The 25,651-nt window shown below is 47.0% G+C and overlaps 1 protein-coding gene across 6 annotated transcripts in view; it reads left to right on the top strand.

Moving 5' to 3' along the window:
• The window catches only part of NTRK3 (neurotrophic receptor tyrosine kinase 3), a 324,926-nt gene that overhangs the window by 260,673 nt on the left and 38,602 nt on the right, over nt 1-25,651 (top strand). For all 6 annotated transcript variants that reach the window (XM_005294882.5, XM_065559292.1, XM_005294879.5 and 3 more), the window contains 2 exons: nt 11,219-11,349; nt 18,347-18,519. In XM_005294882.5, the coding sequence (XP_005294939.2) occupies nt 11,219-11,349; nt 18,347-18,519 (304 nt within the window). The remainder of the gene's footprint in view (nt 1-11,218; nt 11,350-18,346; nt 18,520-25,651) is intronic.

Below are 25,651 nucleotides of genomic sequence, written 5' to 3'. Positions count from 1 at the left end.
CCAGGCCAGAGAAGAAGATTGCAGTGATCGAGCCGCAAGATGATAAAAGCTTGGATTAGAGTGTTAGCCAGGCAGATGGATAGAAAAGGCTGTATCTTAGAGATGTCATGCAAGATTTAGACACAGCCTGGATGAGAGGCTGTAGAGAGAGGGCCGAGTGAAAAATGATGCCCAGGTTACAGAGATGACAGTGGTGTTATCCCTAGTGACTGGAGGGAATAGGAAGGGCTTTGATACATGCGGTTTCTAGAGCTCAGAAAGTCTATTTATGGGAGAGTTCCAACCCAGTTTTGCAGGCTCAAGAGAGTTACCCAAGGTTGGGGTACAAATTGCATCTTTTTGGTGCTGTTCTGAACCAAGTCTCTGACCCTTTTGATGTTTATTGTCCATCACTATTTTAGACATGAACTCCAGCAGGACATCACACAACCCTGAATGGTATTTGGACAAACTCTAATGTAGGATCTCAGCAAAGAGTAAGGGGCCAGGCACAGGGAAGAGTTGTCAAGAAGCAGATGTAGAACCTCCTCCAAAAGGCAGTCAGTGGCCAGGCTACCTACTGTACCATTAGAAGAAGAATGCAGCCTATTTATTATCCTCCTGGACTAGAGGAACAGCGTGTGTGTTTCTCCATCATAGACAATACGGACCTGATTCTCCTCTCATTTATATCAGCTTTACACCAGTTGACACGATTTTACTCCACTGATTTCAACAGAATTACTACGGATTTACACCAGTGCGAGTGGAGAATCAGACCACATGCAGTTAGCAAATGAGTAACCTTTTTTCATTAAGAAAAAAGCCCAAGTTAGAGAGTGATTTAACAGACAGCCGACTGTGAGACTTTTTGATCCTGTCCTACCGCATGCGTTTGTCGGTTCAGGTATCTTGGGTAACTCAGCAGCGCAATTGATTGACGCCTGTACAATTTGAAATGCACTCTGCTGGCTAGTGACATGTCTTAATTACACAAGATGTAGTGCAAATTCTGACCTTTATAGTTGATTTTAATAGTCAGGGTGCATGCAAGTCACATAGGACTGATTCACAAGAATTATTGTCACCGTTACTCATGGAAGAAATTAGTGAATAATGAATACTTCTGCGAACTTTACCTTTTGGTGAACGGAAGAAAAGACCACATTCACAGAATAAATGATGTGTTGCAGCAAATTACTTATCCTTAGGGAAAACTGTCACCCATTAGTATTATTTATATATATATATATAGTGCTGGAAGTGTAAACCAGGCTTTAGAAGTGTATAAAAAAGACACAGGCCCTGCCATAAAGAGCTTGTGATCGAACTCAGGAGATCAAGAATTGAGCTTTAAAATGGGTTTTGAAGAGTGAGAGGAGCAGGGCGTAGGGGGAGGTTTCGAAAGGATAGAGTGACCAAGTCAAGAGGGGGAATAGGTCTGAAGGGGAGGGGTGCATTGTGGCAAATGAAAGCAGAGATGTGGGTTCAAATGGCACTGGGCAGAGCCTATAAGGTAAGGACAGGGAACATGAATGCGATGTGAAGGAAGAGAGGAAGCCAGTGCGAGGATTTGAGCTGGTCATCACCATAGCAGGAGGAAAAGATAACGATATACAAATGGGAGGCAAAAAGAAAGAGAGGGGAGAAATTTCCATAGATTTGTTCTGTGTTTCCTCAAATGAGCTGCATGTTGTCCATGAAACAGGAGCTGCAGGATACAAAATCGGTTAGCAAATACATACCAGCAAACGGGCCCCTTTTCATGAGAGTTGAAGATGGATGGTGTACGTGCCACACAAATCAATTTCAGTCCAGTGAGAATAAACAGCCCAGACCAGTAGCCTAGGGATAGCTTTCTGTGCTGCTTATATAGTTTGAGGCCTATTCCTAGCAGCTGTTTACTATGCCTATGATTCTGTCCACCCATCTATCTACCATCCTAAGCATGCATGCCACACTTATCACCATAGTATCTGTATCAACCTTCCAATATATCATAATGTCCTTTGCATGAAGGGCATTGGAATTGGGAGGTCTTAAAAGGAAAATGGGGGCATCTTAAGGGGCATGGAAAACACTCAGAAATTAAAAAAAAACAAAAAAAACAATGAGAATGAAGAGTGATTTGAAAACGTGTAAATAATCAGAAAAGTGGCCATGTGAAAAGGAGACTATGCGAGATTCTGATTTATCCTCATCAAGCTGTTGCAGTTACATATTTTTTTCTGCCTACCAGTCTGTAAACTCCACTTGGGATCTGAAAAAAAATCAAGCTGGGCTCTTTCTGCCTCTTATATTGTCACCAGTGATAGAGATTTTGCAATAGGAGCATAGAATCAGCCGTAGGAGTTGGAGATAGAAAAGCCCTATTGGCTCATCTAGTCCATCTCTGGAGGGCTGGTGCAGGATTGACCCCTTCAGGACATGCTGGGCTGATGTGTGAGGAAGAGCTGAATTCATCTTGCCCCCCAAAAGCTGTATTGGTTCTGCGGGGATCATAAGAGTCACATATGTTTGTCTGGACAAGCAGTAGGTGTGACTCAGAGACACAGGGAACAAAGATGGGGCATAACAAGGTGCCATTTTTAGATAGTCATTTTTCTGACTTAATGCACTTTCAGCCACATTGCAAACGGTTCGGGGGAGGTTGTATAAGGTCTCACGACAGAACCAAGGTCCCTACCCTTCTGTCTCGAGTCTCGTGGAAACAGAAGCCCTGTTGTGATTGTGAGCACACCTCCTACTGCTTACCCAACTCTTAACACTTTTAAATCTTAGAACATAATTTCTAAGGCTTCCTCTAACCTCCTGTTGGGCATTTTGCAGTTAGGTTCGTGCACCATTCACAATGGTGATGGGAGAAGGCCAAAATGTTTTCTACAGATGAATTCTTGATGGACAAAGAATATGACTGAAGGGTATCTATCCATTGTCCATCTTTTTTTATATCGCTTATCACCATAGCAACGTAGCGATTGTGGGACCAGAATTATAAGATGTTACCGTGATTATGGCAACTAGTTCAGTGCTCTGTGTTAGCATCTATCCTTGTAGGTACAGCATGGCCTTGAATGAGTTCTTATAGTGCTGTTGAGTCCGGTTATTTTCCTGTCAATTATTATTCTGGTTCTTGCCTAGATTCCTCTTTTGAATTGTCTTACTAGCTTTCTTTTGTAAATTAACGGTATATGGAGAAGAAAAAAAAGAGCATGGAGCTTGCGGGAAGGCCATTTGCATACACCTTGTTAGCAAGGCTGACCGCAACCCAGCAGAGACAGATAAACAGCTTTAGTACACCCACGTCTGGCTGGAACAGCAAACAGCAGCTGTTTATCAGGCAGCACTCAGCTTTTGCCAGGAGGAGGTAAATAGCTTTATTCAGATGAACCTCCCATGTGTCCTTGCAACATAGTGTCTTTTGGTGGCAACTCCGGCTGCCTTATTAATTACAAGTTACAGTGTAAAATGGGGTAGTGAAGACCAGATCAAAGTCTAGCAGAACGAGGTCCGAGTCATTCAATTCCAGGCTGTATTTCATTGCTTTATATTTTAAACCCATGCTGACACAGCAAGGTAGGACCAAACACGAGCCCTTTGTGTCTCCAAGAACTTCACGGAAGCTGCACCAGCTCAGGCTTATAGCATTTGAAAATGTTATTTATTATTACTCCACATGGGCCAAAACACCACTATGCAAAATTCCCTGTGGCCATTCTGGGATCGGCGGGAAGCAGGATCAGCAAACATTTCCTTCCTGATTCCCAGAAAGGGTGACCAACTGTTCCCAAGCACAAAACTGATTCTCTATTACCTTATTAAATTTTATAGAGCCATTCAATTTTTTATTAAGTCCATTAGAACTACTTGATACCCCCACCTCAACAGGATATCCACTCTATCTACTGCTTGTAATATAGCATTGATATAATAGGCATCATGTAAACTTGGTGGAATGAGGATAGGGACATAGCAATACCAAGGTACAAAATATATAGGATTGACAGAATAGGTCACACCGGGGAGGGAATGGCATTATATGTAAAAGAAAGCATAGAGTCAAATGAAGGTAAAAAATCTGAAATCAATTGAACTGTACCATAGAATCGCTATGGATAGAAATTCCATGCCTGAACAATAAGAATATAGCAGTAGGAATATACTGACCAGGATGGTGACAGTGATTATGAAATGCTAAGGGAGATTAGAGAGACTACAAAGGCCGAAAACACAATAATAATGGGAGATTTCAACATATTGACCCATACATGTCACCTCAGGACAGGATGCAGAGATAAAATTTCTAGACACCACAAATGACTGCTTCTTGGAGCAGCTAGTCCTGCAAGCCATAAGGAGAGAGGCAATTCTTAATTTAGCCTTAAGTGGAGCACAGGATCTGGTCCAAGAGGTAAATATAACTGAACCGCTCAGTAATAGTGACCATAATGTAATTAAATTTAACGTCCTTGTACAGGGGAAAATGCCAAAGAAAGCCACCATGGTAGCATTTAACTTCAAAAAGGGGAACTACACAAAACTGAGGCAAACTAGTTAAAGAAATTGAAAGAAGCTGTCACAAAGGTGAAATGCCTGCAAACTGCATAGACTTTATTTAAAAACACCATAATAAAGACTCAAACTAAATGTATACCCCATAAAAAGAGGACCAAAATATGCTGCAAAGGCTAAACAGCAGAGTAAATGAGGTGATTAGAGGCAAAAAGGCATCCTTTAAATATTGGAAGTCAAATCCTAGTGAGAAAAATAGAAAGTAGCATAAACTCTGGCAAATCAAGTATTAAAGTATAAATAGGCAGGCCAAGAAAGTATATGAAGAGCAATTAGCTAAAGACACAAAAACTAACAGCAATTTTTTTAAGTACATCAGAAGCTGGCAGCCTGCCACTGGATGATGGAGTTGCTGAAGGAGCACTTAAGGAAAACAAGGCCATAGCAGAGAAAATACATGAATTCTTTGCATCAGTCTTCGCTGAAGAGGATATGGGGTAAATCCCCATACCTAAGCCATTCTTTTTAGATGACAAATCTGAGGAGCTGTCCCAAATTGAGGTGTCAACCAAGGAGGTCTTCGAACAAATTGATCAGCTAAACAGTAATAAGGCACCAGGACCAGATGGAATTCACCCAAGAGTTCTGAAGGAACTCATATAAATTGCAGAATTATTAACTATGAATGTAACCTGTCACTTAAATCAGCCTTTGTACCAAATGACTTGGGGATAGCCAATATAATGCCTATTTTTTAAAAAGGCTCCAGAGACGAACCTGTCTATTGCAGGTTGGTAAGCCTAACTTCAGTAGCAGGCAAATTAGGTAAGACTATTGCAAGGAACAAAATTATCAGACATGTATATAAACATGATATGTTACATAAGAACATAAGAATAGCCACACAGGAAAAGAATCATCACGACTTTGTAAATCATGCCTCACAAATTAGAATTCTTTGAGAAAGTCAACAACCATGTGGATGAGGGTGATCCAGTCCGATATAGTGTACTTCCAGAAAGCCTTTGACAAGGTCCATCACCAAAGGCTCTTAAGCAAAGTAAGCAGACATGGGATAAAAGGGAAGGTCCTCTCATTGATGGTTAAAAGATAGGAAACAAAGGATAGGAATAAATGGTCTGTGAAAACGGACCATTTTCACGGTGGAGAGATCTAAATAGTACGGTCCCCCAAGGAGCTGTACTGAGATATGTGCTGTTCAACATATTCATAAATGATCTGGAAATGGGGGTGAACGGTGAGGTTCCAAAATTTGCAAATGATACAAAATTACTCAAGATAGTTTATTCCAAAGCTGACTGCGAAGAGTGGCAAAGAGATCTGACTAAAGTGGATGACAGAATGGCAGATAAAATTCAGTCTTAAATGCAAAGTAATGCACGTTGGAAAAAATAATCCCAGTTATACATACAATATGATGGGGTCTAACTTAGCTGTTCCCACCCAAGAAGATCTTGGATTCATCGTAGCTAGTTCTCTGAAAATATCCGCTCAATGTGCAGTGGCACTTAAAAAAACCTAACAGAATGTTAGGAACCATTAGGAAAGGGATAATAGAAAATATCATAATGCCACTATATGAATCCATGGTACGCCTTCACCGTGAATACAGCGTGCAGTTCTTGATGCCCCATCACAAGAAAGCTATATTAGAATTGGAAAAGGTACAGAGAAGGGCAAGAGAAATGATTGAGATGAAAAAGACTGGAACTGTTCAGCTTAGAAAAGAGACGACTCAGGGGGAATATGATAGAATCATAGGACTGGAAGGAACCATGAGAGGTTATCTAATCCAGTCCCTGGCATAGAGGGTCTGTAAAGGGTATATAGAGTTCCTATAAAGGGTACATAGAGGGTATATAGAGGTCTATAAAATCGTGAATGGTGTGGAGAAAGTGAATAGGGAAGTATTATTTACTGCCTCACATAACCTAAGAATTAGGGATCACCAAATTAAATTAATAGGCAGCAGGTTTAAAACAAACAAAAGGAAGTACTTCTTCACACAGTGCACACACAGTCAGCCTGTGGAACTCATTGACATGAGATGCTGTGAAGGTTTAGAGCAGGGGTGGACAAACTACGGCCCACGGGCCACATCCGGTCTGTGGGACTGTCCTGCCTGGCCCCCGAGCTCCTGGCCCGGGAGGCTCGCCCCCGGCCCCTCCCCTGCTGTCCCCTCTCCCCCGCAGCCTCAGTTCGGTCGCTCCGCTGCTGGCGCAGTGCTCTTGGTGGCGGGGCTGTGAGCTCCTGGGGCAGCGCAGCTGTAGTGCCCGGCCTGACCCAGTGCTCTGTGGTGGCGGGTGGCCATTGGTGCTCCAGGCAGCACGGTAAGGGAGCAGGGGGGGTTGGATGGAAAGCAGGGGAGTTCGGGGTGGTGGTCAGGGGGCGGGGGTGTGGATAGGGGTTGGGGGGGGAAACAAGGGGTTGAATGGGGGCAGGGGTCCCGGAGGGGCAGTCAGGAAGGAGGGGGGGTTGGATGGGGCAGCAGGGGGCAATCGGGGGCAGGGGTTCCAGGGGCAGTCAGGGGACAGGGAGAAGGGGTGGTTGGATGGGGCAGGGTCCTGGGGGGGGCGCGTCAGGAATGAGAGGAGGGGTTGGATGGGGTGGTGAGGGTCGAGGGGTGGTCAGGGGACAGGGAGCGGGTGTGTGTGGATGGGGCACGGGTCCCAGAGGGGCTATTAGGGAACAGGGGGGGTTGGATGGGGCAGGAGTCCCGGGAGGGGGGGCAGACAGGAGGTGGGGGCTGGGCCACGACCCCCTCCCCTAACCGGCCCTCCATACAATTTACAAAACCCGATGCAGCCTTCAGGCCAAAAAGTTTGCCGGTCCCTGGTTTAGAGTATAACTAAGTTTTAAAAGTTCATGGAGACTAGATCCATCAATGGCTATTAGCAAAGATGGTGAGTGACGCAACCCGATGCTGCTGGTGTCTCTAAATCTCTAACTGCTGGAAGCTGGGACTGAAAAACAGGGATGGGTCGTTCAAAATTGCCCTGTTCTGTTCATCCCCCTGAAGCAACTGGCACTGGCCACTGTCAGAGACAGGATACTGGGCTAGATTGACCATTGGTTTGACTCAGTGTGGCCGTTCTTATGTTCCTTAAATTCTTCTTACATATCTTCCCTCTTACCTGAAACTTCCAGTGTGTACTCCCTGGCCGGTTCAGGGACATCACATAGGTCATGATGTTAACAACCCATTGGTAGTTTAAATTACCCGCACCAGAGCCCTGCTCCAAACTCTGGATCTTTAATCCAAAATGTGTATTTTTGTAATGGAGCAAACATCAAGTCTGAACTTGAAGGTACAAAATCCAGACCTGAACTTTCCCATGTCTAGTAGTTCAGACTCATTTCATTCTACAGATACAGTAGGTTGGAGCTGTGAATTCTGAGCAAGACCTGAGGGATTCAAAACTGGGTATTTGGTTCAGTTCCAGTCACGACACCTCTTAATTATCTTCCCTCTAGTCTAAATAACCTCAAACGCCATCAGTCTCTGATCACATGTGAGCGGCTCCACACCATGCAGCATCTACACTGGCCTACATCGGACTCTGTAACTATCTCACTTCAAATAGGGTGACCAGACCCGAATGCTATCCTCCAGATGAGTATTTTTTTATAAAGTTCTAGCGTAGTATCTTTGGACTGCTGCCAATATGAGACAGCCTCCTCTTAGCCCTCTTTCTGGCTGCTGAACAGTGGACCGAGACTTGAAATACTGGGTTTATCACTACAGCCAAATCCTTAGTATGCAGACTACAGTAATGGACCCCATGGAAATACCTTGGTACACAGAAAAAGAATCTCTAATTCAGTGCCTTTTACAATATTTTTAGGTTAGGGGCTCTCCCTACCCAAGTGCATCCGTTTACACTTAGACACCTGACATTTCAGATTCTCCTAGGTACCCATAAACACTGAAACTAAGCCAGACCGAAGGCTGGCTCCAGCTTTTTTGCCGCCCCAAACGGCAAAGCAAAAAAAAAAAAAAAAGATAAAGCCGCGATGGGCGGCACTTCATTCTTCGGCGGCAATTTGGCGGCGGGTCCTTCCTTCCGAGAGGAACTGAAGGACTCGCCGCCGAAGACCTGGACGTGCCGCCCTTTTCCATTGGCTGCCCCAAGCATCTGCTTCTTTCGCTGGTGCCTGGAGCCAGCCCTGGCCAGACCAAAGAAACCCGTACCTGACAGAAACCTGCTGTCTTCGACTGTCGTTTGAGATTTCACACCAGTCATTTAGGATGTGGCTACCATCCTATGCCTTAATGTTACTAATAGTATTAATAGCGGCACCTAAAAGTTTTCTACGTAGTGCACAATTAATGAAAAGGTCAATGAGCATTCTCTATAGGGCACTGTTCATTACAAGGCCCATTGCTTATGCAATCTGTCCATATCTCGCTTCCCAAACGGTCGAGAAGACTGGAGATGGCAGCTTATAGACCTGCCTGCGAGCTTCTAATTAGCAGGTTTAATTGTATGGAAACCCTCAGGACATTCCTCTTCCAGTGCATTGGCTTTTTGATAAGTTGAGCAGTGCCTGTGCCGTCACAGGGTGTGTTCTTCCCCCTGTGAAGCAGCTGTGTATTGAATTGAGTCAGGGTTGATATGGTGCTTGGGATGGGCACTTCTAGTGGGCTGTAACCTTTCCTTCTCGCCGGCATGCTCCAGATGACTCAGTACAGCCACAAGAAGTGCTGTCTCAATGTTGTCTTACCTTCTCGATACACCAGCCCAACATGAAATCTGGGCACCAAAGAATGCTGCCTCCTGAGTACAGATCCTTTCTGCTACCTTGGCAAAGGGAGATGGATGAAAGGATACGAAAGCAACTTGCTATGGAGGAAAGTGGGAGCACATAACCAGAGGGTCGCATTATAGCTGCCTTTCTGTGGGAGAGAGAAGGGAGCACTTTACCACACAGGGGACGGCCGTAGTGGACCCACATTTGGTCCATGAGCAAAAGAGAGGGGTCACTAATGCTGCCATCACTCTGCCTCTGGCACACTAGGACTCAGCTGGGAAGAGTCTGTGGTGCACCGGTGCCTTAGTGAAGCAGCTGGCTCTGGGGAATGTTCTCCCCCAGTATCTGCTTCTGGCCTCCATGGGCGCAAAAGTTCCAGACACTGCTGCTGTGGTTGGGCATCTCTTCCTCCCAGCCCCACACTGCTCAGGCCCTTGGAGCCATAAAAAAGCCCTTTGAAAGCACTGGGACTCATACGTGACCCGGTCCAGAGGCTGGAGGGGCCATCTTTTGGGTGAGATATGAAAAGAGTGCTTGGCGCACCGTGGTCATTGAGCATGCCAGGGCATTTTCCCCAAGAGAAGACACTGAGGGGCAGATTTTCAAAGGCATTTCTGTGTCTAAAGGTGTAGCTAGGTACCTAATTGGATTTTCAGAAGTGCCTACGCAGGCTAGACCCCTAAATCCCATTGATTTCAACCAGAGATAGGTGCCCAGCCTGCCTTCCTCTTTTGAAGAACTCGCTAGGTGCCTGTCTGCACCTTTAGGCACCTAAATACCTTCGGAAATCTGGCCCTGAGATACTGCACCGATGGGTGATATATAAAGACCTAAACCAGTGTTTCTCAAACTGGGGTCGCCGCTTGTGCAGGGAAAGCCCCTGGTGGGCTGGGCCTGTTTGTTTACCTGCCGCATCTGCAGGTCCGGACGATCGCGGCTCCCACTGGCTGCAGTTCGCTGCTCCGGGCCAATGGGAGCTGCTGGAAGTGGCGCGGGCTGAGGGACGTACTGGCCACCACTTCCAGCAGCTCCCATTGGCCTGCAGCGGCGAATCGCGGCCAGTGGGAGCCACGATCGGCCGGACCTGCGGACAGGGCAGGTAAACAAACTGGCCCGGCCCACCAGGGGCTTTCCCTACACAAGCGGCGACCCCAATTTGAGAAACACTGACCTAAATAGACGGAGCATAAACCGCAGTGTCCCAGCTAAATTCCTATTGGTTTGCTCCTTCCTGCGTTTCAGTTGATATTTTCCTTCACTTCCTTTCATAAATTAGGTCAGATCCTGCAGCCTTAACTGAAGTGAAGAGGCTCACTGAAATCATACTGATGATGAGCCTGCACCTGTAGAAATGTTCATGGGAGTGAGGGATGCAGGATCGGGCTCTTATGTGGCATTGTTGGGGCTGCTAAACTGCTGCCACTTACTGCCCAGAACTTCACAAAAAAGTTAGTGCTTTCTCTCCTCCCAGGTCATTTTCCTCATTTTGGCCTACCGGGGTGAGGCACCCAACTACAGTATCTCTCTTGAGTTTTGGGGTTTAAACCAACCCAAAATCTCTATGCAAAACTCACTCAAAACCCTCAGATTTCATCTGGTCTGGCATCAAAACCATGTGAAACCGCAACATGTCATGGACGTGGTGCCAGAGCATATATCATATCCAGCTTTGTTCCAAACAGACCCAAAACAACATGGGAGATTCAGCTGAAAGTTTCCTGAACCTCCTGTTAAACCTGCTGTGAGTTTTAGCAAAAACAGGATGACTTTCAAGTGCTTTCCTTGCTGATGTTTTGGGCAGCTCTAGTTCCACTACTGTGTGGCTGCATCCCCTGTAGGGGTGCATGTGAAAAGGTAGAGCGCTTGTAAAGCACTAGAAATGTAACTAGTTGTTGTCCGTTCCCTGCATTAACCTGGATTCATTCTCCCCTCCCCATCAACCCATTCTCTGCAGATGTTCAGCATATTAAGAGGAGAGACATCGTTCTGAAGAGGGAACTGGGAGAAGGTGCTTTCGGGAAGGTGTTCTTGGCCGAGTGCTACAACCTTAGCCCCACCAAGGACAAGATGCTGGTGGCAGTGAAGGTAAATCTCAAGGGAGCATGGAACAGAATGTAGTGGAGGCTGAACAGCAAGGTACAGCGGGATGATACTGTGTGGGAAGGACAGGAAAGGGTAGGTGGGGAAGGTTTATCAGATGCAGTAGATTGTGGTAAATCCACTTAGTCACATAAATTTTCAGCATTTTGCTTCAAGGTCATTTATTCTCACCAATGCCAAAACCTTTCCTTTCCTTTCCTGTTGATCTGGCCACGAGGCACCGAGGAGAATCTGCACTGCACTGGTCTGGAAGCTAAAGCTGACATGCAGCTGCAAAAACAATGTATGGAATTCACCTGCCCTCTCTGAGAAACTGTGGGTCCTCCCCCCCTTTTGCTCAGCCCTTTGTTTTATCTTTCGCTGCAACTATATATGAGAAGTTGAGGCAAAGAGGCCTCAGCAAAACACACACGCAAAAAAATCCAAAACACAGACACAAAAAACCCACAGAAATAAAGTTTTCTGGGATGATCTGCAAGATCCTCCAAGGATCACTTCCCGCTGAGATCTGCTCCTACCAGCTTGGTCACACAACTCCAAGCTAAAGGACTTCCAACGGAGGCCAGTTCAGCATGGCTTCTACTGTCTCAATCAGCTGCTGCGTACTCTCCTTTTGAGAGACTCAGAACACGTTTGCACAGCAAGTCCAGGCCTCGGGTGGAGGAGTCTGCTTAGTGGATAAGTGTGCTATCATATCAAGTGGCACCAGTGGGCAAATACATCATAATCCACCATGGTAACTGCGGCCATGTAAATCATTGTCAGTGGTTTTGAATTTGAACCGATACCCTACAAAGAAAAAATATCTCTCTCCAGAACCCCAGAGACAACCTGTTCCCAAAGAGAGCGTTGTTTTAATCAACCTTTTAAGACATTTTTTTTAAGCTCACTTTTCCTGGTACGTTCTGGTTCTGAACTGCAAGCTGCCACCTTTTCGCTCTATGCTATAGAGATGTATAGAATAACTACACACATGATTAATTATCTGAGAGCGTGGCTTGTGCCATGGTGTCAACCTTGTTCCCCGACTTGTGCCTGCCTCTCAACAACATCCAACCCTTATGGCGTATAAACAATGCATCCACAATCTCTTAGGGCTCGACTGAGTTCCATTTGCTTGTAGGCGGTAGCGTTAGCTTGACTATCTCCCACTAATTGTTGTTACAAACTTACATCTCCAGAATGCCTTTTGTCATGGTCACAAAGCATTTTACACAAGACTGACTTTGCCACCTCTGAAATGCGCCCAGCTTCAATATGCAACACAACAGCTGTTTGACATCCGACGGCACAAGGATAGGAAAGAATAATGTAGCCAGTTGAAGCCACAAGGGGAATTTAGGGAGCAAGTTTAGGTAGTTATGCAAAATCTGAACCTAGGCCGGCGGAGCTTAACGTCAGTCCTCCTTTACAAAATGCCAGAGGGTCTTTAATTACCACACGTGACCAAGGCTTCCTGTTTCACATCCAAAAACCTACCCCCCAGCAGCATCACACCCCTTAGGACTGCATTGGCATTTGTTCAATGATGGGTTAGATGGAAGAATTCCACCTGCTGGAGCATCAATATGACTTGCAGCACGCTGGGTTTTCTTGGAGATCTCGCAAGTGCACACAGACTCAACCTCCTGAGAACTGACTGTGATGGCAAAGAGGTGGCCCCAATAATGAAACCCCATTCCCCCACAGGAAAGCCTACAGGACTCAGTAGCATCGGCAGTTGGTTTCTACAGGCTCATGTGAGATGACCTCCTTTCCTACATCAGAACATCGTTTTCTTTTCTCCTCTTCATTTATTACAGGCGGGACTGATCGCACCGCCCATTATTGAGGTTGCCTGACCCTTCCCATTGTAAGACCCTGTTTTCAGTTGATAATACCTTTGCCAGATTTTAACCATTTAGGCTGAAGATTCCCATGGTGGGTGTCTGCCTCAGGCTGAATTTTTTTTTTTTTTTTAAATTTCAGCCGAAACAATTCAGCTGTGTTCAAGAACGAGGTTAGGGAAAATGCATTGGTTTGCCCATGCTAAAAAATGCTGGTGACCTTTTGTTTCCAAAGTTCTAGAACCCCCATGCTTTGGAGCCAGGGACTTGAAATTTGGCAGGGAAGTGGCCTTTGTGTCAATGACATGCCTTTCGCTGTCCCTGTGAAAATCCACCAAATTTGGACCAATTATCAGCCTTTGAAAAATTGCAGTTTGCACGTGCTCAGTAAAGACTGCTTAGATTTTAGCAGCTAAATTCCCTGAAGGTTTCATGAAGTCCTGGCACTAAAATGGAGAGAAGGGACACTCAGCATTTCCTATGCTCTCAGTGACCCCCCCCCATCCCACCCATGGGCCCAGGCAGCATGGAGAAGGAGGCTGCCTGATTCAAATGCAGAGGGGACATGAACCAGACTTGGGGGAAAGAGTAGACTGGGAGAAGGAGCTGGGCAAGGAGACTGGACTGGGAGCTCGGGAGAGAAATAAGGACGGAGACAGGAGCCTGAGAACCTGTAGATCAGGGGTTGGCAACGTTTGGCACGTGGCTTGCCAGGGTAAGCACCCTGGCAGGGCGGGCCAGTTTATTTACCCGCTGATGCGGCAGGTTTGGCCAGTCGTGGCCCCCACTGGCCACGGTTTGCCGTCCCGGGCCAATGGGGCGGCGGGAAGCCGCGGCCAGCACATCCCTCGCCCGCACCGCTTACCCAAACATTGCCGACCCATGCTGTAGATGGAGGTGTGTCTGAGAGTGGATGAGGATCGGGGTGGGGAGAGGAGACTGAGACTGAGAATCAGTGGGGTGGGCAGAAGAAGTAGAAGGGGAGCTAGATCTGATGAGCTAGGGTGCATGCAGAGAACTGGAACTGGGTGGACAAAGAGATGGGGTAAGTGGGGGAGTTGGGGATAAGGCACTGAATTTGGAGGAGCCCCAGGAGGGAGATTGGGACTGGGGGCCACTGGGGATGGGGAATACCAGAAGCGGGGAAATGGGCAACTGGAAGCCAGAGTGGGTGAGAGTGATAGATCAGATGAGGAGCTGCGATGGGGTGGGAAATTGGGACTGTGTGAGCTAGGAGACTGAGACAGGAATGAGAAGCCGGAGGAACGGGGTCTGGCACTGGCTGAGGAGAGTGGGACTGGGACATGGAACTATGGATGGAGAAGAGACAAGAGTGGAGGGAACAGAACAGCAGGGATCACGGTTGGGAGAATGGGCACACTTCCCTCCGGAGCCCGTAGTGGCACCTGAGATTCCAATCTCACTGTTCCTCTGCTGTCAGCAAATATCTGTGAAACCCACTGGCAAAATGTTCCCCTCTAGTGCTGGTCCACATAGAGGATGCTACTGTTATCCATTAGCTTACCTGGCAGCTGTCTGTGCAGTTGGAAGGCTCCAACCCTGCTGATCACCCAGTGGATGTCAATATGATGCCACTCAATGACATTTTTGTTTTCTCAATTTGCTTTTTTAAAACCCTAGGAAATAACACACAAAAACCATATTCAAAGAACATGAGTGAGGTTGTAAAGTCAAGCATTGTAACGGAAGGAAATACCAGCATTAAGGTTGCCTGCTCTGAAGACAGAATTATTCAAATCTTCACGTGGCTTTTCTGTGGTCCTTATCACTCAGTGCTTCACAAATATTAATGACTTTATTTTCACAACACCCCGCGTTATCCCCTTTTACAGATGGGGGACTGAGGCACTGAGAGATTAAAGTGAGAAGTACCCCTTCATGCCCAGTTTGGATGCCTTTATGCCAGAGTATTGCATGCAAAGCACAACTCCCATTGACTCCAGTTGCAGCTGTGAGTGCAGAGAGAGCTGCAAATCAGAGCCCGGAGTCTCAGGTCAGGAAAATGAGCAACTCACAGTTAGTGACCACCTGTGTAAAGTTAGGGTTAAGTGACTTGCCCAACATCCAGAAGAGGCAGAAACAGAGGTAGAAGGCAGTTCTCCCAGGCAGCATTCAACAGCCTTAACCATGAGACCCTCCTTTCTTTTTCCTCGTCTCTTTTGCCTCATTCACTACACACCTTCCAACGTCTATATTTCCTGACTTTTAAATCCTTGCCTTTACAATCTTAACAATGTTCCTTTAACATATATATTCCCATTACCTTGGAGAATCAACGATGTATTCAGGGAATTTAAAAGTCATTGTACCTTGAAATATCAGGTCCAAATATAAAGGGGGGAAAGGATGATTGAGGGGGGAAGGGAGCTATTTTCCTGTAGCAGCAATACTATAAAGATATTAAATGATTAAAAATAATCAGGTGCCTGAGATGAGGAAGGATGTTTTGCCATCTGCACAGTGTGACCGTCATCCATCTAAATATCTCTAGGTGGCTATCCCGTGAGGGCAGAGAATTAAAATGAAGTTATAGCATGTGTTGAGTGGGTGTAGGGTGTGGGAAGGAACAAAGAGGTGTGGCCTCATGCTTGGATAATAACCTGTGGAGATTGGTTCAGCGGGAAAAGCACATGGATGGAAGAAGAGCACTTGCCACTTTGCTAAGCTTAGTGTCTAGCTCGGGGTTCTCAAACTGTGGGTCGGGACCCCTCAGGGGGTCGTGAGGTTATTACATGGGGGGTCGCGAGCTGTCAACCTCCACCCCAAACCCCGCTTTGCCTCTAGCATTTATAATGGTGTTAAATATATAAAAAGTGTCTTTAATTTATAAGGGGGAGGGTTCTCACTCAGAGGCTTGCTATGTGGAAGGGGTCACCAGTACAAAAGTTTGAGAGCCACTGGTCTAGCCTGACAAAGCTGCAGGACAGGCTGGATTTATTTTCAGCATCTCACTCGATAGATCCACTGCCTCAAGACACAGCAAATGAGAAAGCGCTTCCTAAATGCTGAACTGTCTTCCAGTGCATCATTTACAGCCAAGTTCTGCTGACCTTCTCTGACTATTTGTGCCTTTGAATTCCAGGCATGAGTAAGATGAGCAGGGTCTCGTCCTTAGTCCCCAATCAGTGAGGTGACCATATGAGTTTACAGACTGACAAGAGAAGGACTGGGGTTTGTGGTAACTCCAATGACATCATTACACAGACAGAGATTGGTAAGCAGACAGCAGATGTCCTGGTAGGGTGGGCACCCAAGAAGAAATAATTTCAAGGGATATTGTTATGATCAAGTGGCACTAAATCTGACCAGCCTTTTTTGATGCGTAAAGGTTCGCAGTCCATGGCATTTGTAATGATTCTCCCAAAACGATAGTGGGGAGGGACAGCTCAGTAGTTTGAGCATTGGCCTGCTCAACCCAGGATTGTGAGTTCAGTCCTTGAGGGGACCACTTAGGGATCTGGGGCAAAATCAGTACTTGGTCCTGCTAGTGAAGGCAGGGGGCTGGACTCAGTGACCTTTCAGGGTCCCTTCCAGTTCTACGAGATAGGTATATCTCCATATATTTTTTATTTTTATTTTATTACACCTACAATAACAAAGCAGTGTCCAAACCAACCTCCATAAGCAACTGTACAATAATAAACAGTGTGTACAGCCCTGCACTCATGCGGAACCTGACCGTATACTCAGGAAGTATGTGCAGTCAAGTCCTCCCAGCACCCTACAATAACAAGTGTGTGCATTCTTGTAAGCTACCCTATAACAGCAGCAAACCGGTGTGCTCAAATGTGCTAAAGGAGATGTTTTTGGTAAGGATACAGATTTCAGCATCAATCTCTCAGGGAGCTGTTATAAACAGCAGGGAATAAAAACATGATTTTAAAAATGATGAGGAAAGATTTGACAGTGTCCTTCAGAGGCATTTTGAAAAATCCTCCCAATAACTGCACAGCCCAGCAAATCCGTCTTCAGAAGAAAGGAGGCGGCGTCAGCTATTTCAAAAGAAAAGACAGCTAGAGGGGGCTGGCTGGCTCAGGAGCGGAGTAATAATGAGATACTGAGCCTTTCGCCCCTAGGTCACCAGTTGAAATCCTGCCCAAGCTGGTAAGAATGGGAATCTATTACCCTCTGAGGGCTGTTTGCTGCTCTCTGTGAAATGAGGTGGGGAATGAGCTCTATTGCCAAGTAGGCTGCTGTCCACATAGGAAGAAACTCCAGCCTAGTGGCGGTAACTGCGGCTCAAGCTCAGCAGAGCTGACTGGTGCCATGGAGCCGTACCACCTTTGCCAGCTCCTACAGGAGGTGCCTCCAGGGTATGGTTGAGGTACATAGGTAGGGAGTAAAGGCCCCTTTGACAGCACTGTGAGAAGACCGTGAACTCCGTGATGGGTCCCACAACAAAGCCCCCAAACCATCAGGAGTTTAGTGGGAAAGGAGCAGGTTGTCTCTCCTTGTCGCAGGGAAGTGAAGAGATCTGTGATATTTCTAGCACCTGCTGGTAAGACACTGGACTTTAATGGTAGGGAAGGCAAACTCCTCCTCCTAAAATCCAAACAGACTTCGGCCTTGTCCCAGGTTCAAACCAAACCCAAACCATATTGAAGGGTTAGGAACAGTGCACTTCATGCAAGAGGGCAGCTCCTATAAAAGGTCTCCAGCCCACCTGTAACTTCCTCTAGCTTCCTTCTCTTCCCATCTGTTCGCTCTCCAGATTTACTCAGCAGATTCAGGCAATGCTACCCAGTCTCTTTCCCCCAGCCACTCTTGGGTTCCCCCCTCAGTGTCAGCCCAGGCTGGGTTTCAGGAGGAGGGTAGCTCAGTGCAGCAGTTAGAGCATGAAACTGGAGCTGGCACTACAGGATTCGGTTCCCAGCTCTGCCACTGACTCACTTGGTGGCCTTGGACAGCTCACTGTTTCTCCATCAATAAAATGTGGATAATGAACCTGGTTTATCTCACAGTGGGGCTATTAGATTTAATTCGTAGCTGTTTGTAAAGTGCTTTGAGATCCTCGTGTAACAGGCAATGTCACTCTGCAGAATCCTCTACCCCGAAGAGCCCAATGCTGGAGAGACCAGGCCTGGTCATTCTGACTCACACCCTCCCAATTCTGTTTGTATGTTCCCCTCTTCCAGGCTCTGAAAGACCCCACTTTGGCAGCCCGCAAGGATTTCCAGAGGGAGGCAGAGCTGCTCACCAACCTGCAGCATGAGCACATTGTCAAGTTCTATGGGGTCTGCGGTGACGGGGACCCTCTCATCATGGTCTTTGAATACATGAAGCATGGGGACCTGAATAAGTTCCTGAGGTAAGCGTGAGCTGACTGCTGAGAGGGCAGGGCAGGGGCCACTGAACCTTCCTCCTCTGGGTCACTGCTTTGAATCCAGGCCAAGCCAGTAGGGACCAAAAATTGTTACTGTCCAGTGACTACTTGACTGCCTAGATAACATGAGTCGGTCTTCCCAGTCCAGCTTCCAGCAGACAGGGGTCAGCACTCTCCACAGAGAGCCATGCAGACTGGACTTCTTCCTCATCCAGGAGCAGCGCCGGGGTTTTTGCCACCCTAGGCGGCAGCACTCCTCCTTTGAGCATTCGGTGGCGGGAGGGTCCTTCCGCTCTGCGTCTTCGGGGCACTTCGGCGGTGGGCCCCGGAGTGAGTGAAGGACCTGCCGCCGAATTTCCGCCGAAGACCCGGAGCGGAAGGCCCCCCCGCCGCCGAATTTCCACCGAGGGCAGCAAAATGCCACCCCCCAAATCCTGCCGCCCTAGGCGACTGCCTAGGGTCGCCTAGTGGAAGCGCCGGCCCTGTCCTCATCCTTAGAGGGTGTCCATATGGTCAAAGCAGGTTTGAGACAGGAGGCAGCCTGGGAATGCTATGGATAGGGAGCTGCAGTCTGCAGGGCTGGCAAATCAACACCTTTCAGCAGCTTTGAAATTCCTGTGCCAAAGAAAGTCAAGGACTGAACTGACCACCCTGAACACTTTCTCTGGTTTGTAAAAACGAGGTTATCGTTCTGCTGCCATGCATTTCGTTTTGCGCATCACCCACCTCAGAATCCTGATGGGGCCAGGAGTAAAAATACCAAAACTCTACCCTAGAGAAGCTGTACTTTCAGGATGTCTGACCTGGCTGGCATCAGTGGTTAGAGATCCTGTGAGATTTCCAGTTCCCCTTTCTAGATCCAGAGATCTAATTTTGGGGTGCCACTAGACCCAAACACTGGACCTTTGCTCACTAATTCTGGTTAGAGGTCCCAATTGTGATCCAGATGTCCTAGGGGAATTAGGAGCTATTGTAGGCTGGCCCCATTTCAATAATTGCCTCACCTGCTTCTAGAGTGGTAGAGATTAAAACACCAGCCGGGCTTGTCTATACCGCATGGTAAAGCGCATTAGAGGGGTGTGATTTGAGAGGTGCTCTGCCTGCCCTGTGTTGACCCTCCTGGTGTGAACAAAAAGGTTTCAGTTTGTGTTAACGTAGCCCTGTTTCAAATCTCTGAGTGGTGTGGAGCAGACAGCAAATGTGTCTGATGCTAGTCTCCTGTGATGCAGAAATCATGCTCTAAAGCTTGTACTGTAAGTGGAGTGGCGCTTACCTCTTGAAATAATTACTAGCTTTATTTCCAAGTATTTAGAAAATTGGACCCTTGATATTTTTGTGTTTTGACTGCTAAACATGAGCATAATTGCATTAGGAATGAGGAGCTGAACGTGGTGTCAGTGCCGGAACTGGGGTTCTCCTGTTCACTGAGATTATTGCTCCACTGTTGCAATCGATTTCTGACCGGGAAAAACAAATCCTTCCCCAAAGGTTTGGGTTATTAAACAAGTGATCTGAGTGATGAGGCTCTGGGAATGGCTCTTGAAAGGTTCACCTCTCCCCAGAGCTCTGCAAGGCGGCTCTCGCACTGATGTCGGAGTTTCACAGTCCTTGGGGGGCAGCGCCAGCATTTTGATCCCCAAGCCAGAGGTGTCTTGGTGGTAGTGTGCAGACTTCAGGAAACTGCATGTGATTTCACAGGTCGATTCCTATCCTATGCCCTAGTGGGATGAGCTGCTTGACAAGTTAGGAACAACACAATACATCACTTTATTAGACATACCGAAGAGGCATTGGCAGGCCCCCCTCACAGCCAAATCCAAAGAGAAGCGAGCCTTCCCCACGCCGGGTCTTTGCCATTTCACTACCATGCCTTGTGTGGCACCCCACCACCTTCCAGCAGTTTATGGACCACCTCTCCCTGCCATCATTGTGAGCATGTGGCTGCCTATTTGGATGAGATGGTCCTTCATTTAGTTCGGAGTGCAGATACAACCTGTAGGACAGTGTGTTGCTGAAGGAAGCCAGCCCAGAGAAAAGCATGAGAGACCAAGTACTTGAGGTATTTAATAGAAAAGGAGAAAATCCATCTGCTCTTAGATGAAGTGGAGTCACCATTCCCTGGCAAAAAAAAAAAAAAAAAAAAATTTGCAAGCCTTGTCCTCCTTAGGACTAGCCAGATATTGCAGGTGAGTCATAACCTATTGTACCACTTTGACATCTCCTTTAATTGACCTCACCAAACAGAATGCTCCAGAACGGGCCAGCTGGACACCGCAGCGTGACAAAGCCATTCCTTGTTAAGCCTTTCCGCTGCCAGAGCTCTGGGGCCTGGCTTTACACAGACATTCGTACTCCAGATGAAGGCCTTGGAGCCATTCCACCCCCACACTTCCAGGGTTGTATTGGAGTCAAGCAACAATTTGCCTCATTAAGTGAGATAACCCATGGTTGAAGAGTGCCTGGGTGGGACATGGACTCTCTGGAATCACCTATTAGGGAGGGTCTTTGTTTCATTACTGTATTATGCCCTACTGTCCTGGCTCCATGTGATGGAGTCCAATCCCTGGATTACCCAGTAGTCCCAGGCATTACAGTCTTACACCTTTTGGATGCTTTTTCCCTCATACTTTGGTCATCCCCGGGCGCCCTTCTCTGGGGAGTTATGTGGTGGGCAGAGTGGACACTCTGGAACATCAGTAGCTGCCTCGCATCCCCCAACCCCTTTTTTACTAGTGATGGGAGGAGACACCAGCCTAGTTATTGGGACAGGAGGGCTCCAAGAGACACCTGGGCCAAGGGAACACCCCACAAAGCTCGGGGAGTTCAGAGAGACCATGAACCCCCTGAGCCTGATTCACTAATGCATCTGTGCTGCCATCCTCACAAAGGGGATGAGGTAGAGAGAGGGCAGCCCTGGGAAAGGGAGGCTGCTAGATGGAACCTTTCTCCCTTGGGCAGTGAGCTCAGGCAGAGCCATGAATTGAGCCCTGTCTTGTTGTTTGTGAGCGTACACTGAGTCCTTTGTGTAGCCAGCCCAGAGGCGCTGGGCGGGGAACGGGAGTCAGGTCTCCTTAGGCGTGAAGGTCTTTACATCAGATAAATAGGGCCTCTCTTTTGCTTGCTGCAGAGGAGCCTCTGAAGGAACTGGAACAGGGACTCGCCACACCTCTCTTTGCTGAAACGATAGGGAGGTGCCGTCTTTCAGGCAGGGCATAAAGCCCAGGCCCTGGCCACTTGTGTCACTTAAAATCCCCAGCGCATTCCCTCAGAAAGGGGAGTTCACGCCCAGACACTGTCAAAACCTCAGCAAGGATAATAACATTCTTCTTTAATTTCACCCATCAGCTTCAAGGTCCTTCTTCACTGCCTTCCTTAAGTTCTTCTGCAGCGTTATTGTGCACCATGAAGCAGCTGCTGCATTGCACAACAGTGGTGGCTGCACATCAGTGCTGGTTAGGAGTTAGCCCTGGCAGGAGAGGGCCTAACTACCACTGACTTCCGCAGATATTACCCCAGGTTAGCCTGGGGCTGAATGTGGACCAGTCTCTGAAGCCCTTGGGATTATTCTAGCTGTGTTGGTCCCAGGATATTAGGCCATAGCTACCTACAGCTTTAGTTATGTCGCTCAAGAGTGAGAATTAGCCGCACCCCTGAGCGACATAACCCATGCAGACGTAGCACTGTCCACTCAGGTGCATTCCTTGCTTTGGGTGTTTACCCTGCAGGAGGCATGCAGAAGTTTTCTTTAGCATACATCACCCAGCACTGCTCCCAGGGCCAGAGGGGCGGGGGCTACTTTCAGGAGCAAATCAAATGAACTTGTCCGAGTTTAACTACACCTTTCAATAGAAATTGAAAAAGTAGTAAAATGGGAGCGGGCTCACTTTAGCCTGGGCTTCCCACAGATAAGCATCATAAATAAAAGTCCCCCAGTTTTTATTATGGCCTCTCAGAGAAAACACTGAACAATAAAGGTGACCGATGTGGCAAGGGGAGTCATTTCAATTTACACCTGCCAGCTGGACTGGGGATTGAGTGCCACAGGGTGGTCTCTCTTCATACTTCACTCCCAGCCCTCATGCAGCCTGGCTGCTCCTCTCGCCACTGGTGGCGGCAGATCAGACGTGTCAGGCTGCCGTCGGCCCGTCAGGAAATACAAAAAGGCCTGCTGCAAATTGCAGTGTCCTGGCTGATAAAAGGCCAGCGTTGAAATGGCTGCTCCCTCCGAAAGAGCTGTCAGGGAGAAGTGTAAACATCCCTCTCCAGGGAGCAGGGGGTCTCCAGGGCTGACTTACTAGGGAGCCTGGGAGTTCACTAAAAAGAACAGGAGTACTTGTGGCACCTTAGAGACTAACAAATATTAGAGCATCAGCTTTCGTGGGCTACAGCGCACTTCTTCGGATGCATATAGAATGGAACATATATTGAGGAGATATATATACACACATACAGAGAGCATAAACAGGTGGGAGTTGTCTTACCAACTCTGAGAGGCCAATTAAGTAAGAGAAAAAAAACTTTTGAAGCGATAATCAAGCTAGCTCAGTACAGACAGTTTGATAAGAAGTGTGAGAATACTTACAAGGGGAGATAGATTCAATGTTTGTAATGGCTCAGCCATTCCCAGTCCTTGTTCAATCCTAAATTGATTGTATCTAGTTTGCATATCAATTCCAGCGCAGCAATCTCTCCTTGGAGTCTGTTTTTGAAGCTTTTCTGTTGTAAAATAGCCACCCGCAGGTCTGTCATTGAATGACCAGGCAGGTTAAAGTGTTCTCCCACTGGTTTTTGAGTATTATGATTCCTGATGTCAGATTTGTGTCCATTAATTTGTTAGTCTCTAAGGTGCCACAAGTACTCCTGTTCTTTTTGCGGATATAGACTAACACGGCTGCTACTCTGAAACCTGGGAGTTCACTAGAGCTGCTATGCAAGACAAGGCTGCAGAGCCCCTGCTGTGCACATACCATTGGTGGCTGCTCCGCATCTCTATGGTGTTCAAATATCCTCTTTCCCTCTGTGTTTACTGCATGTCTGTCTCCCTCTCTATCTAGCCATGGAGAAGGACAGAAAGCGAGCGCGTGTGTGTGTGTGTGTATTAAACTTGGCGCTTGGATGGCAGAAACAGCTAGAGTGACGGTTACTTAAAAATTTCCATTGTAAACTCCTATTTGCAGTCGCCTTTAATTTTCCTCTTTTATTAAAATCTCCAGACTTGCTCCCTGCTCAGAGGCAATTGTTTCTTGGAAGTTTGTGTAGCATTTTGATTATGTATGTGTGTAAAATCAGAGCGTGGGTGGTAGCACCAGCTAGAGTTAAGGTTACTTTAAAATTTCCATTGTAAATCCCTATTTGCAGTCATCTTTAATTTTCCTCTTTTATTAAATACTCCAGACTTGCTCCCTGCTCACAGACAATTGTTTCTTGGAAGTTTTTGTAGTCTTTTGATTATGAAGAAAGAAGGAACAAACATACAAGCTATCCATTACAAAAAAAAAAAAGTCATAGTAGTATAATTTTAACAGCTCTAGTGTCCAAACAGCTGTGGGCAAAAAAAGACAGTGCTCATTGAAGACAGGGGATTTCTGCCCCATGCTGACCAAATGTCCATCGTATGAACTGCGGTGTTTTATCCCCAAAGAACAAACCCCTCTGATGGGCTGAGAATCTGCCCGGTTTTACAATCCTTAATAAACCGAATTAGCCCCACGCTCTGAGAAAGTGACAGACCAACCCGCCTTCTCATGCTCTCTGCAGCCTTCTCCATAAAACTGGATGCACTGTTGTCACTTATACTAATGGTATTAGCCTGTTGACACTACCCCAGCTACAGGGAGGGAGGAAAGGCCTGTCTAGACTAGGAGAATAGGTTGCATTTTAAAAGGTTTTAACTAATTTAGACACTAGTGTAAACAGGGTGTCACAAAAGTGTTAGCTGGTTGAGGGTAACTGTGCACCCCTCTGAGGTTGACCTGGACCAGCTAATATGTTTTAAACATCACCTGTGTTCCTTACCTAGACAGGCAGAAAGAGAGATTTCTTTGGTGCCTCTTGGTCTGTTGGGAGTTGGAATGAGCAGCAGATCAAACAACCATCTATCAACAACACGTTGCTCGCTTCCAGACCTGTTCTACACCAGAAATATTACTCGTTGCTGACAACAGGTGTCAGCCAGTCGAACCTTGATGAGCAGGGTCCAATTGCAAGTGCAGAACGTGGCCAGCTGTGTTCTTCATTGTTTCAGACGCTGTGGTTTGTTCTGGTGTATGTTTGTCGCTCAGCCGTGCTCAGCACCAGCTCAGCTCCACCTACTGCTGACATGTGTTGTCAACAACAGTTAATTTCCCTGGTATAAAACAGGCTTTAGGATGTTTAAATAAGACATCAATCATTCATCTTATATACTCTCTTCAGCAATCTCCTCTTGCACTCTGCAACATTCCCTAACAAGTTCTCTCAGTCCACAGCTCCTCTCATCATCCCACCTGCTCTTTGCAACTAGCCCCATAATCTCTGTGACATTTCTACCCCGCAGCCCAGCTCCTCCAACCCTAGCCCTGTGCTGTCGGCAGCATTCCTACCTCCTGCTCTCTGCAACATCTCCACCTCTGTCTGCAGCACTCCCTGCTCCCTAGTGCCACCTGTAGAGTTCACCTTCCCTTTCAGAGCTCCTCCTGCTGTCTTGTAGGGGAGCTTTAGGGTTGTATTTGTGGTGGCAGGGAGGCAATAGGCATTTGAAGAAGTGGCATCTGAAAAATGGAATCAGCTGAACCCGAAATACCTGGACACTAATCCCAGTGCTCATCCCAGAGCCCAGCCAAGCACTTAAGAAAAGTAGACAAACAGTTCTGATCTTGTGGGGATGTTTAGCTCAAAGCAGGGAAGGAGGTACAGCTCTGTACGTGCAGTTTCAATTTGCTTGATGAAATGCCAAGAATCATTTAGAAGAGAGTGGTAGGAAAGCCCCAGAGGAAACGTTGTTCTGTATCTAATCAGGAGGAAGAAGATCACAGCAAAATCTTTTGCTTTTCCTCTAAATATGAATGTTTTTCCTATTCCACCTCCACACAGGCAACCAGAGGGTGAACTCCAGTAGGGGAGAGACGCCACCGTGGAG

This window comes from Chrysemys picta, chromosome 10 (genome assembly GCF_011386835.1).
Source record: "Chrysemys picta bellii isolate R12L10 chromosome 10, ASM1138683v2, whole genome shotgun sequence".
NCBI lineage: Eukaryota > Metazoa > Chordata > Testudines > Emydidae > Chrysemys > Chrysemys picta.
This window is presented reverse-complemented; position numbering and strand designations above follow the sequence as displayed.